The sequence below is a fragment of the Dicentrarchus labrax genome, unplaced genomic scaffold (assembly GCF_905237075.1).
Source record: "Dicentrarchus labrax unplaced genomic scaffold, dlabrax2021, whole genome shotgun sequence".
Classification (NCBI taxonomy): Eukaryota; Metazoa; Chordata; class Actinopteri; family Moronidae; genus Dicentrarchus; species Dicentrarchus labrax.
The window spans coordinates 10655273-10668949 of NW_026136709.1; the positions used below are offsets into that span (position 1 = coordinate 10655273).

The following is a 13677-nucleotide window of genomic DNA, read 5'->3' on the forward strand; positions in this document are numbered from 1 at the left end:
GCATGTGGAGGGGGTTTGTCGGGGTGTCGAGGCTCACTGAGCGGCCAAAGCGAGGCTGTGGAGGGAGGTTTGTGGAAATGGTAATCATTTGTCGTATTGATCTCGCTGTAGCCAGGGCAGCTGGCACACACAAACTCACTCGCGCACATGTACACACACACTTGTAGACACTAACTGACTCACATACACACAGACGCGCAGTTGCGTGGCAGGAATAGACCCCTTCATATTGATCCCCTTCACATTCCCTTAGCTTGGCTGCCACACACACACTCACACATACACACACATACTCACACTTTCTGCGCCTATATCAAACACTCCCCTAAATCTGGATTTTCAGGAAACTTAATATTGGAATTAAGTACTTGGAATTAAGTATGTATTTTTGTGTTTGTTTTTAGGAATATTTTTGGTAATAATGAATGTAAAAAAAATGAAATGAGTTTTAAAGAAAGATATTGAGATGACTAAAATATAGTGACAAATTTGTATTAATTCACCTGATAGTAAGTAACATCAATAGTTTTTTTATTTGTGTGTGCAGGTCAATGGCTGTGAGGCTGGAGACGGAGGTGGCAGAGCTCAGGAGGAATCTGCAGCATGCTGTCGATCACAAACTCAAGGCAGAGCGAGAGAAACAGGACGCACAGGACCAGGTAAATAAATACACACCACACCTTAGTGACATAGCCAATGTAAGTAACATATTTGTGTTTGTTTGAATCGGCTTGGAGCGGAGCGCAGGGAAGGTGTTTGTCATCTGAACCATTGAGATACTGTCTGTACTCACAGAAAGCTATAGCAATTTTACCACTTAATATTATTTAAATGTAATTATCCAATCTGTCTGCCAGTCAGCATATTGATTTCTGTAGTTGACCCGGCGCTTTTCACACTTAAAGTGGGTTAAAGAAGGTTGTTCTAAGCCTACTGTACTACATAAACACAAATATTTATACCCTTATGTGAAGGTCTTCTCTCCTATCATGCCCTCCAAGGTCTTCCTCCCCTCTCCTCCCATCCGCTTCTCACTCCCTGCACTCCCTTCTTACCTTTTTGATGATTAGTGGCATATATCCGGTGCTAGAGCCCGGATTATCTTGTCCAAGACAGGGAGGGGTGTATGCGGGACCTAAACCTGGCAAGGTGATTTGGAGCGTTAATTCCTGGGTGTAATATTCCCTGATATTCCCTAATGTTCTGGCTGCGAGTGGGGGGTGGGGGGTGGGGTCTCCGGGGAGAGCGGTTGTCAGAGCTGAGCCGCCGCTGTACAAAGGCAGAATGGATAATTAAGGGTAAAGCCAGGACAGGGAAGTGATGTTCATTTAGATTCGACAAAGTTTGAATTCTGTCTTAAGCTGCCGTGCACTGTGGTGCTCTCTTGGATCTTGATTTTGCATTTAGTTCAGATTCTTCCTAAAGTTTTCTCCTTTTCTCTCTCCCTTTTCTGCTTTTCTGTTGCGTTATTTTTCTCTCTCCTGTTTTCCGCCCCTCTCTATTCTCACTCTTTTTTTCCTACATGTTTCCGTGTCTTCTTCTCTCTCCGTTTCTTTCTCTTTCACTTGCTCTCCCTCGTCTTACACTTTTTTTCACTCTGTCCTTGTGAATAATGCAGCCCGCATAGCATGGTTCTCCTTTTTTTCTCTTAGCATTAGTGCACCAAGGTTTGACAATAGTGATTGCCCAGGGCCAGTAAGACACTGACTTAGGCCAGTTGATTGGTCAGTCAATAGCCAAGCCAGTGCTCGCCAAGGGTTCTTCATCTATTTCTGTATGTTGAAAATTCTTTCATCTCTTTTCTCTGTTGTACAATTTCTGATCAAACACATTGCAAGACATGTCAGAGTTAGTCATGGATCTGTCAGGTCAGAGTCTTGCATGAGGAAGGCATGGTAATAGCTACTATGGTATGAATATAAGCACAAAGTAAAGCTCTATCTTATATAAAATAATCAACTTGATGTTCAATACCATTATCTGTATTCCAAAATTATGCATTATAACAAGTTTTCATAAAGCAAGAACTTCAATAACTAATTTTGTTAATTTCATTAAAATTGGCCCTTATTGATTGTTTTGAATAATATATTTTTTAATGATAAATTGATAAAATGAAATTGATTGACTTTCACTGAAAAATCTTACTCACTGTAAACAATATTGTGATATTACCAACCCTTACTCTAAAACGTATGATTTTTACTATTTTCAGATCAAGTTTTTCTCATTATTAAAGCACCAGGTTCACATTTTGGGAAATATGCTTATTCTCTTTCATGCCAAGAGTACAGTGGACAGTATATCTGCTCGGTAGCAGATTAGCTTACCTTAGAATAAAACTGAAAACAGGGTAAAGTAGCGAGCCTGGGTCTGTTCAAGTGTAACAATAAGCACCTACTCGCACCTATAAAGCTCACTACATAACATGTAGTGTACATTTTGTTTGTTTAATCAAAGTGTGAAAACATCAAGTTGCGGCTGTCCGTGGGTTATGTGATATTAATTCTTAGCTTGGAATAGTGACTTCCTAGACATGAGGTTGCCAGCCAACCAGAAGCGAGTCTAGGAACTTTGGCAGATCGAGGCTAGCTGTTTCCCCCTGCTTCCAGTCTTTATGCAAAGCTAAGCTAACCGGCTGCCGACTGAAGCCTTATGTTTAACGGTAATTTGAGGGCGTTATCGGTTTTCTCATCTAACTCTCGGCAAGAAAGTGAATGACCTTATTTCCCAGTATATCAAACTATTCCTTCAAGGCATTGATACTACAAACAGATGCTTTGCCTGTAACAACAGCCAGCAGCATCTAGTTACTCTGACAGTAAAGCACACAGTGCAGTGCCCTATCACCTGGCACTAATGGGCTGACAAACTAGAGGAATTCAGAAACATATAGTTCATGGAGTTCCACTCTGGTTTTTGTTTGGTTGATTACTGTTTAAGAAAAGCTTTAATTATTTGTTGAGCTCTGAAGACTCGGTGTGCAAAATGAACGCAGTGTTTAAAGTACAACAAAGGTCATTTGATACATGATCTTTTTAAAGGATTCAACCAATCAACTTTATACTTTTTGTTTATTTTATGCCTGCACTTGCAGTAAACAGTATGGGAGTGCGTGTATCTGTATGTTATCTGGCTGGTCTCCTGCACTCATACACAATCCCTCACATTTTCCCTTGCCGTCTTCCATCATCTCAACAACAGATGAGCTTTTCAATGAATTTGACTCCAAACAGTGTTTAAACACCAGTGTGATGGCCGCTCTGACTATGACTCCTTCATTAGGTCCCAATCTCTGTTATTGACCAGCAGAAGATGAATTATCTGCTGGTGAAAAAAATCAAAGGGTTTGAAATGGTAAATGGTACACTACAGTGGCCTATAGAGGAAATCTATATTACAAATTGCCTCGGTGCACAGTAGCTGAACCTCAGATAGCTCTGTCTTTCTCTGTGTGTATGTCTTTGTATGCAACAGCGTGTATATGTGTGTGTTTATGGTGTGTGTGTTACATTTAGAGTCTTGTTTGTGTTTTCTGGGTCTGTTTAGTGTTTTTCTGATACTAGTGCAGTCCCCGTTCAAAACATGCTGGTTCGGAACGGGCCGTTTGGTCGGCCTTCGGTATTGCTGCTTACATCTTTCTCAATATCATCGACCTGCAGAGCCCGAGAGCCCCCTCAGTTCTAGACGCAGCAGTTCCAGCGCCACCAGTCTCCCTGACCCCAAAATTACAATTACCTTCAATTGACTGAATGTAGGCCAAAGACGCACTGTACACACGGAAAGCAAAATGTACAATCGTCAAAAGTCTAACGTTATCATCATTTGCGGGAGATGCTGAAAGAAAAGCCTGCGATTAAAAAATAAGTTTCCCCCAGGCATAACTGTGTATGAACGAAATGTTTACCGCTATATTATTACTATTCATAAAATTCAGGAATTACCCCAGGTACCCCAAGTTATAGCTGGTTCCAAAGGCCTTACAAAGGATAGGCTGACATTATTTATTGGAGGTAGCTATCTACATGGCTCTGGATATAACGTGGTCTCGCTCATGCATACATACGTCGAAAGCTGTGGGTTGACAACTGCTGGAGCTCTCTGGCTCCGCAGGGCGATGTTTCTCAGCTTTTTTGGGAACTCATCCAAACTACTACACACTCAACACCGCACTTCCTGGGATCCTCAGGAATACAACCGCCAAGTCTGAAGTCCTTCTGACGGTTGTCGAGAATATCGAAGGACATACAGACTGTTTCCTTCAGTTTTAGGGAGATGAAGGAAAGGATTTGCATGATATCCACCATACAGTTTTGTGTTTGCACACACACACACACACACACACACACACACACACACACACACACACACACACACACACACTTACTTCACTCGACCCTGTCCCTCTGCATGAGTCCAGTTCAAATAAAAGTTGTGGTAAACACGAGGCATGTTTTTGTGACTGATCAGATCATCCCTCACTCCTTTTCCCTCTCTTTCTCTCTTTCTCTCTCTCTCTCTATGCCACACACACACACACACACACACACAATCACAGTCATTAGTGTGTTTACCTCAACTTCCTTTAGCATGGAGTAAAATATTTCAAACAGTTTTAATGAGAATTTGCAGAGAAGTTTTCAGAAAGCAAAAGTTTATAAGCATGTTTTCATTCCTATAAACTTTTCTCAGTTACCCCAAATCTTTACAACTATTGATGTCATTCTATAGAAATACAATTAGATAGTAGCTTTTAATCACTATGAGTCAGTGGGGGATCTGCCTAGTGATTAGAGAAACAAGCCTGCTAAGTATCCTTGAACAAGACTCTGAATCTCAAAAATACACAGTTTTAGTCTGCACAGTGGTTGGACAGTGGGGTGAGCGAAGCCAAATGTAATTTGCTCCAGTTTCCTCCATTTTCTTCACCACTCCAGCAGTTATAGACTGTGATTTAGCTGCGTAACGTTGCTGTTATCTAATAATTTATGTATAAAATAACGGAAAAAGACAAATTTTTACCTTTAAGTATCTTTGTGGGTGAACGTCGCAAACATGAGCGCGTAGTATTTTCATTTTTGTGATGCAAAAGGGAGTTGGTCTCTGGAACGGTATTATGTTCATTGATCTCACTCATTATACCTGATAGAGGCCCACAGCCTGGCCTAATTAGCTTAGAATGACCCACACTAGATCACCGTTTTTACACATGCACACACAAACACACACACACACACACACACACACACAGGTTTGATAATGGAGAAATGAGGACAGACAAATGAAGCTCATTTGTTTAGTTGATGAATAAAGAGAAGTGGTCCAATTGTCTGACTGTTTAACCATGGAATGGACTTTTACTATTTGTTCAGCGTGTGTGTGTCCTCGTGTCCCATTACCCTCAAGCACAGCTCATTAAGCTACAGTCCTGTAATTCATTTGAGAGATGGGACGGACAGTCGAACAGACAAACCGACTATTTTCTCACGTTTTTGTGTCCTTCTTAGCTGTCACATTGTTTGTTTTTTTTTACCAAAGAAGGTGTCTGTGTTTCTGTGCATGGATGTGGATGAAAAGTTGTTGTATGCAAAGGTTCATGGGGGTGGGGGGGGGGGGGCCTATGGGGCATGATGATTTTAATTAAGCGCATGAAATATATTTAAAGGTGGTTTCTCTCTCAGTCTTAGGTCATGTTTAGTTTAATAGATATAGTCTTTTTATGTGTTGAATTACTAAAACCTTTTGTTCTCCATGTTCTCAAAACTTGTATTTACCTCGTTAGTTCTAGCCAGTTATCAAGGTAAATTTAGTGAAAGTTCAGACTCTTCACTTTTATATACAGTACCTGTGTGCTGATGACCTTGGCCAGGGTTTATAACACTTGAAAAATGAGTGGAAATTAGTCTTTACAAATCATACCTGCCACTCATTTAACAGCGTCTAAAAGTAAGTAAGAATGCTATTATTGTAATTATTCAAGGCTAACCTTTAATCATCTCACCTTCGCTGCAAGTTTTACTCCACTAAAATTCTCTTCACAGATTTCAAAAGAGCTATATAATATCACTCTTTTAAACAAATTCTCACACTCATTCTCAAACTCAGAACCAAAGAATAAAAACTAAGCTTACATTTCTAAGATTAATAAAATAAAAATGGAAAACTGTGAAAGTATGCTTTTTTATTTATTTAACCATTTTACCACAGCAGCATGTTTTTTTCTTTTCCTATTTTCTGAGATTATTATTTTTTTTTTTTTTAACAAACATCATATGTCATGCTTCGGTCCAAGAGAACATCTAACATTATACCACAAGTAAACCGGGAGATTGGCCCTGGCACATTTTGTTTTCCTGTACAGAAATTGTTTCCTACAAATCAATCATGTAGGAGAAAATAACTAGTTATAAATATACGCCTCCCACCGCTTTATGTTATTTATTTTCCAACATTTTATTGAGGTGTTGAACAAATAAACAATTCAGGAAAAGTGATACGCATACTGTATGTTACAGTTTTTTGCTACAGGGCTGGCAGAAGTCCTGCTGCATCAGCTCATCACTAAACAATACAGCAACAATAAAAAACCAAAATTGTTCTTTTGTGTTGCTGATGTCAGCTGAGCACTGTTGCAGGCTGGTCACCTGGACAACGAAACATCGGCCAGTCTGCCAAATGGGAATACCTCTCATCCAGGTCACATATATAGCTGCACAACACTATTTGCATCTTTTTTCCAGTAATTCTGTTGCACTACTTCAACTTCAGGAACTAACTAATGCAGAAATGGTGCACTAACACTATGAAACTGAATTACTACTAAGGCTGGGTGTTGTTTAGTCTGGGAATACCAGCCTAACTCACACATGTGAATTCTCCTGGATCCTCTTAGTTTATTGTTGATTTCCAAGTGCGTTACCAACAGGCGCAGACCAATACCAGAACCGATAGACCTGTAAACAATCAGAGTAACGAAACATGTGAAGTAGCGTAGTTGGTAAATTAAACTTAACAAATCATGTCAAAAGTATGGCAAGCACATCTTATAAGCAAAATCTTAAAGTGCAGTTGTTTGTTCTTTCATACTTATTTGGTAGCGGATTCAACAGAAACAGATCCTCATCAGTTGCAGCCATCTTGGTTGAGTGCAAAAAACGTTCCTCTGTACAGTCATTGTATAAAACCTGCCCAATATTAGATAAATAGCTGTGACTGGCCCAGGTAATCTGTCTGAATGTGTGTGTGTGCAAATAATAATAATCAGCTCGTAGATCACCTGGTACCCAGTCTAGGTATTGATTGAGATTATACTAATTTAGTTCAATACCAAAGCAATGCCATTTGTGTATACTTTACTTTGATCATTTTGAAAATAATTTTTCTGCAAAAAAAAAAGGAACCAAACTTCTCTAAACCTTATCTAAAATGAGCATCCTTGCAAGACCCTTTCCTCCATAAAATGCTGTCTAAATGGCAATATTAGGATTTAATTTAGAAACTGTATGACCAAAAGCTAAGTAAAGAAGATTATAAATCTTGTTCTATGCCAGCTTTCTTCATTTGGCTGTTCCTGACATTCAGTGACATGGACACATTTCTGTCTGTACCCAAAACCTTATGAGTTTCCTCTATATATTAAAAGGATGCCTACTAGATGGGGGAACTTCATGTGGCTGGGAAGTGGTTGAGAAATGTCTGCCGAGGCTGGTAATGTAGTTGTGCTCATGCAGGCTAGATGCAAGATAGGGGACTTCAATAATGGCAGCCACTGATAAACAACCCAGCAGCATGTGTAGGAGAGAGTGAGATGAAAGGACTCGGGGAAAGGAGTCAGGCCATGCAGCAGCAGATGAAGGTAATTAAAGAAGCCATCATCAGCATCATTAATATGCTAGATCTGCCGTGGCCCACTGACTAGTCTAATGGAGAACATGTCATCATCGTCACCATTAGGGAGAGTGGGACACACACAAACACACACACACACTGTCTTAATGTTGGGTCACGCCATGATTATCACCATTAAGCCTAGAGTGAGAAGACCTGCTTAGGAAACCTCATTCTCTCCTGCCATGGTACACTCACACATACAGTACACACACACAGACACACACACACACACACACACACACACGCTTGTAGATCTTTAATTCAGACCCTGTGAGTGATAAGTATGCATATTTAAGTGATGTCAGGCCTGTTGGGTCTTTTAATTAGACAGAATGAATGAATGTTTTATAAAAACGTGTTTAACAATAAATGTGTTCATTAATTTGATGAGAGGATGTGCTCTGATGAGCTGAGTGGAACAGAGTAATGGCTCGTATTCAGCTCTGGAGGTTTGATGGTGATGGTAGCAACAACCCGGCTATTGGTTTCTGATTTTTTCCTGATCTTCGTGTTCTCTCTCTTTACCCAGAAAAAAGTTAACTTTGAATTATGTTTATCTCACGACCTTGGACAGTTTAGTCTGTTTTATTGAAAATGCTTTATTTTTGTCCTGTACAGCTAATGTGCAATGTGATACCCTTCCACAGCTCCATGGAGAATAGAAAAGATGGAAAATCCATTAGCTGCTAAAGTCCCCACAATGTTTTTTTTTTTTTCTGTCTGCAGGTATGCTTTGTGGTTTGTCATGAAAGTTCATTCAGATGTTTAAGTTCAGAAAAAGATTGTGTGTGAGTCCACAAAGTCCATCTTGTATCTTTTGTCAATGAAAAGTGTGGGCTGTGCACTGGACAGCTCTGCCTTATTTTGATAGAATAAACCATCAAAATGATAAATACTGTTGCAGCAGCTGTAAAGATTCCAAATCCTTCACCAGCGCTGCAGTAGTCAACTCATATTCTCTAGCTTGGACCTGAAAGGACCAGTAGTATCACCAAACTTGGTTATAAGTGTGTCCCAAATGCATTTTGTTGCCCCTTTTAGCCCCCATCATCAGCTAAAATATTTGTGCAACAAAACCAATCTAAATGTTAAGCAGGTATGCTACTTTACTCCTCCCCCCGCTTGCAATCACACCTCCTTTGTCCCGTTTTCTCCAAATGTCCCTCCCTCCATCCCTCTCTCTCTCTCTGTCTCTCTCTCTCTCTCTCTCTCTCTCTCTCTCTCTCTCTCTCACACACACACACACCCACTCTCCCCCTTTTTCTCACACACCCTTTCACTGCCTCCCCTGACACTGGTGGAAACAGAGTGATGGTGTGTAATTTAGTCCTAATCACAACATCAGACTTGCGCTGCGATTTACATCCCTCCACCAGCCGAGCCAGTCAGACAGTCAGGAGGGAGATGTTAATGTGAGACCACAGGTAATTACTGTCATTACAGCACGCCACAGATCCTGCCAGTGTGTGTGCATGTCTGTGTGTACGTGTGCGCATGTGGAGGTGTGTGCAGATGCATTGTGAGTGTGGGTGTGTTTTGAGCTTTTGAATGGTACGTTTTGATATTTTTTGTGTATATAATTAATATTGGAGTATTAAGGGGTGGTTTTGGCCAATAATTTCACAACAAAACTTCCTTCACATGGAGATCCTTCGATGCGTGAGACCAAATAGGAATGAAATCGCAAACAGGGGACAATATTTATGCCATTGTTGATAAATGTAATTACAATTGATGCTCTGACTCAGTTTACTCTTCAAAATTGAATGACTTGCTTGATGTAATTTCATTGTTACCCCAGTTTTTCTTCATTGCTTTATTTGTTGAAATGCAGCCCTTCCTTAATCTAAACGTAATTAAAAGTGTAATTTTTCATCATGTTATGAAATTTGAATTATTGATTATGTGTCACTGGCATCTCCACAACTTCCTTTTTCATCTAAGGCAGCCTATTCATTTGTGTTGTTGAAGGATCATTCTGTGAACTGAACTGCGTCTTTATTATTCCACATTATTGTGACAAATTGGAGGTTGTCCCATTAAAACCTTTTTATTTTTCTTTTGAACAGAACCTGACTTAACTCACCTTTTCTTTGAAACTCACACAACTGCATGTCTGCATGCTGGCTTGCACTACAACTTATTTGTTTGTGTTGCAGTATATTTTAGGTTAGGTATGTAATGAATCTTTCCTGCCTTGCAATGCGTTTATGCATTTAAAAAAAAAAATTCTAAAGGTATTAGAAAACTGGTACAGCATTGGCTTATTTTGCTGTATTTTCCTGAAACATTGATTTTGCAGAAGATTTGATATATTTGATTTCACATTTTGCTGCAAAAGAACACAAGCAAACCCGTTGTCCTGTGAGCTGTTGCATAAATTCCTGACATACAGTCCAGGGCTGTTGTGGCCTAAAATTCATGATTTCACAGCAGCTTTTGTAAAAAATTGCCATGTATGTTGCAATGATTTTTTTTTTTTTTTTTTGCAATGAAATTGCGGGAGAAAGTAAAATTTGCAAAAATTGCTATTACTATTATTATTATTATTATTATTATTATTATTATTAGTTTAATTCATTAAAAGTCGGAGGCAACTTGTTCCAGTGGACACAGCTAGACACAAGGTAGTGAGTTTGGTGACCTATGACTCAACGTTTTGCTAAGGAAACTACCATGATCGGTCAAATTTGAAGAAAGTTGCAGTGATTAGACAAAATTGCAAGGTCACGCAAAGTTAACTGGGATTGGTTGAATTTGCATTGATTGTTGCAAACTGTTGGGACTTGGGTATGTAACAAAACTGACTGATAAACTGGTCAAATTTTGAAACTGCTGCCCTCTATGCATCCCAGGGCGGATGTGGTGCGGGATTATATACTGGCTTGTCTTTGATAAAGTTCTCAATAACCTACAAAATTTTCACCTCAGGCAACTTTCACTTTCACCTTGGGGTGCACAAGCAATTGTCCTTTAACCAGTCTGGGTGTTGCCCATAGGAGTTTTGCTAATATATAAAGACACACTGTTCAGCCACCACCAATCACTAGATCAACAAACAGACACTAAGATACCAGACTTTATGAACTTTGCATACAGTTTCTGTTTTATTTTTAACCTTGATGATTCCCTGTCCATTCTTCGCTCTTATTGCCTTAAGCCTTTTGATGATGAATTGAAGGATAACTGTTTTTGATACTCCAGCACTTTTTTTCATTCCGCTCTGCATCAACAGTGTCTCATTATCTCTTTCTTACATTTAGCTCTGTGGTGTTTTCTAGATAAACATCAACAAGAAAATATTTTGGTGAGCGTATGGTATTCAAAATACACACACGGACATACACACACACACACACACACGCACATGATTTAACTCACACAGCCGTTGATATTTTGACATTTTAGGTTAATCATATGACATTTTTGGGGATTCTTAAATCATGGACCACATATTGGAAACTTTTTTTCATGTTTGCCAAAGTCTTTATGAGAAGATGGGATGGTATATCAAGGTGTTTCCATGGCGATAAGGGTAATGTGTCAGGGTCCCTAGAGTTTAGGCCTGGAAAGGTCCTGACTGATAAGCAGAATGAAAAAGTCAGCAGTTTGGCCAGTGCCATCCCATCCCTGTTTTCACCCCTCACCCATCTTCTGCTCTCTCCAATCTTGTCTTCAGTTTGCTTCTGCTCTCCCCCATCCTCCATCTTTCCTCCTTTGCACTTGCTTAATACCTCACCCTGCTATTTATACCTGCGTCTGCAAATGCCATCTCTTTCATTACCCCATTATTTTCCATTTACTTAATTTTTCTCTTGTGTTACTATTATGCTCTATTTTTGACATTTATTTTCACCCTGTCCCTGCTTCCCATCTATTAGAGCCTCACTTATCCCCCTTCTTTTACCTTCCTTTATTTCACACCTTTGACTCCCTCCACTCCACATTTGCCAGTGTTAGACGTTAATACTGCCCTTGAAAGAATGTAGTAATATTTTTGTTTTAACTAAAGCCCATTAAAAGGACAATGAAGTGAATTTTCATCTTTTAGTTTTTCTTCATTATTTTAAAAGTTAAAATTAGATGGGAAATGTGAAAAAAAAACACACACACCATTGTACATTGTTGCCATTTAAATAGTTGAATGACAGCTTACGTTGTCATAGATAATGTTTGACTGTGTATTGTAGGTGGATACACTCCGGTCAGAGCTGGAGGGGACATGGTCTGACAATACAAACCTTCGCCATGAGAGCCAGCTGGTCATGACGAATGTCAACAGTTGGATTACTGAACAAAAGTATGACCACACTAACACTGTGATGTGGTGTTTTTTTCTTTATTATTCATTTCATTTGCATATAAAAAGCTGTTATTAAAATCAACAGTGGTTTCCTGTATGTTTTGGTTAATAATGTGTGTGTGTTTGTGTGTGTGTGTTCACACTGCAAGGCCCATAGGCACTGAATAAATGTTAAAGAAACACTTAATTCAGAAGTGTTTTGCATTTATATGCAAAATATGCTGTTTAAATTGCAGGTGTTTATACACTCATAAAAGTCTTACCTAGTGTAGTTTTTAAGTTTATGATTAGATGATTCAAAGTCTGTCTTCTCCCCTTAGGGCTTCCAATGAGAGCATCATTGCCCAGATGAAGGCCCAAAACAAGCTGCTGCTCATCATCACTGAAGAAAAAGAGTGAGTTTATTCATTTTATTTCATTTTTTGGCACACTACTTTATCAATGAGTGAATTTGCGTGTGGGCGTACATTTATGTGTCTCAATCTTGCGCAGTGTATTTGTGTACTAAAGATGACTAAACATGGGAGAGAAAAAAAAACAGCTCAGCTAAACGCTACACCTGCAAACTAGGTCACCTTTCCCACCAGAAGAGTTTGCGATTATCGTGCTTGTGTGTGTGTGTGTGTGTGTGTGTGTGTGTGTGTGTGTGTGTGTGTGTGTGTGTGTGTGTGTGTGTGTGTGTTTGTGTGTGTGTGTGTGTGTGTGCATTTACAGTAATGTGTGTGATGTGTGTGTGTGTTTATGTGTTCTGTGTGTTTCTGTGCATGTGTTGGAGTGATTCAGGTGGACGTATTTGCACCTTTTTCATTTTGCATGTCTGCACCATCATGACTCACACACACACATTCACAGAGACATGGGCGTGACATATTCCTCTTTCCAGAGATCAAAGTGGTCTAGCCATCTCCTGTCATCCCACCCCCCTGCGGTGCCATGCCTCCCCCAGCCCCGCCCAGCAGCACCATAGCCGATTGTGTGTCTGCTTTTTCCTCTCTCTTGCTCAACTGACGTGACTGTCTGAGTGTGTAATTTTTTACTCATGTGTTTGTTATGGTAACCTGTAGCAATGGTAACAGTCTTCATACAACCTGGAACACACTACGTGAAGTTGTGTTTCATAGACGGTTTATAACTTTCCCTCGAATATACAGAGAAACGATATGTTCCTACTTCCCCTCCTGTTAAATAAAACTACTTAATGCGTCTGGTGTGTATTTTAGTGGTACAATAAACATCCGAATAAGAACTTGTTTTAATAGTTCTTGATACTGAGAATTGGTGGCATAACAAAACACTGAAATAAATAGCTACAAGGGTAAGTGATAAATGGTTGAGGAAATATAGCATTTCATTATAATGGATCAGGATATGTGTGTGTGTGTGTGTTTGAGATAATGCCTGAACTGTTAGTTAAAGGCTGTTCTGGAAGCAGAGAAACACAGACACCATTGCTGTAGTGTGGCAGAATATTTTGTCTGCCATGT

The 13677-nt window shown here is 39.6% G+C and overlaps 1 protein-coding gene across 2 annotated transcripts in view; it reads left to right on the forward strand.

The window, feature by feature from the left end:
• Nucleotides 1-13677, forward strand: part of LOC127369123 (golgin subfamily A member 6-like protein 22) — a 93566-nt gene that overhangs the window by 69899 nt on the left and 9990 nt on the right. For both annotated transcript variants that reach the window (XM_051410165.1, XM_051410166.1), the window contains 3 exons: nucleotides 548-659; nucleotides 12081-12190; nucleotides 12514-12588. In XM_051410165.1, the coding sequence (XP_051266125.1) occupies nucleotides 548-659; nucleotides 12081-12190; nucleotides 12514-12588 (297 nt within the window). The remainder of the gene's footprint in view (nucleotides 1-547; nucleotides 660-12080; nucleotides 12191-12513; nucleotides 12589-13677) is intronic.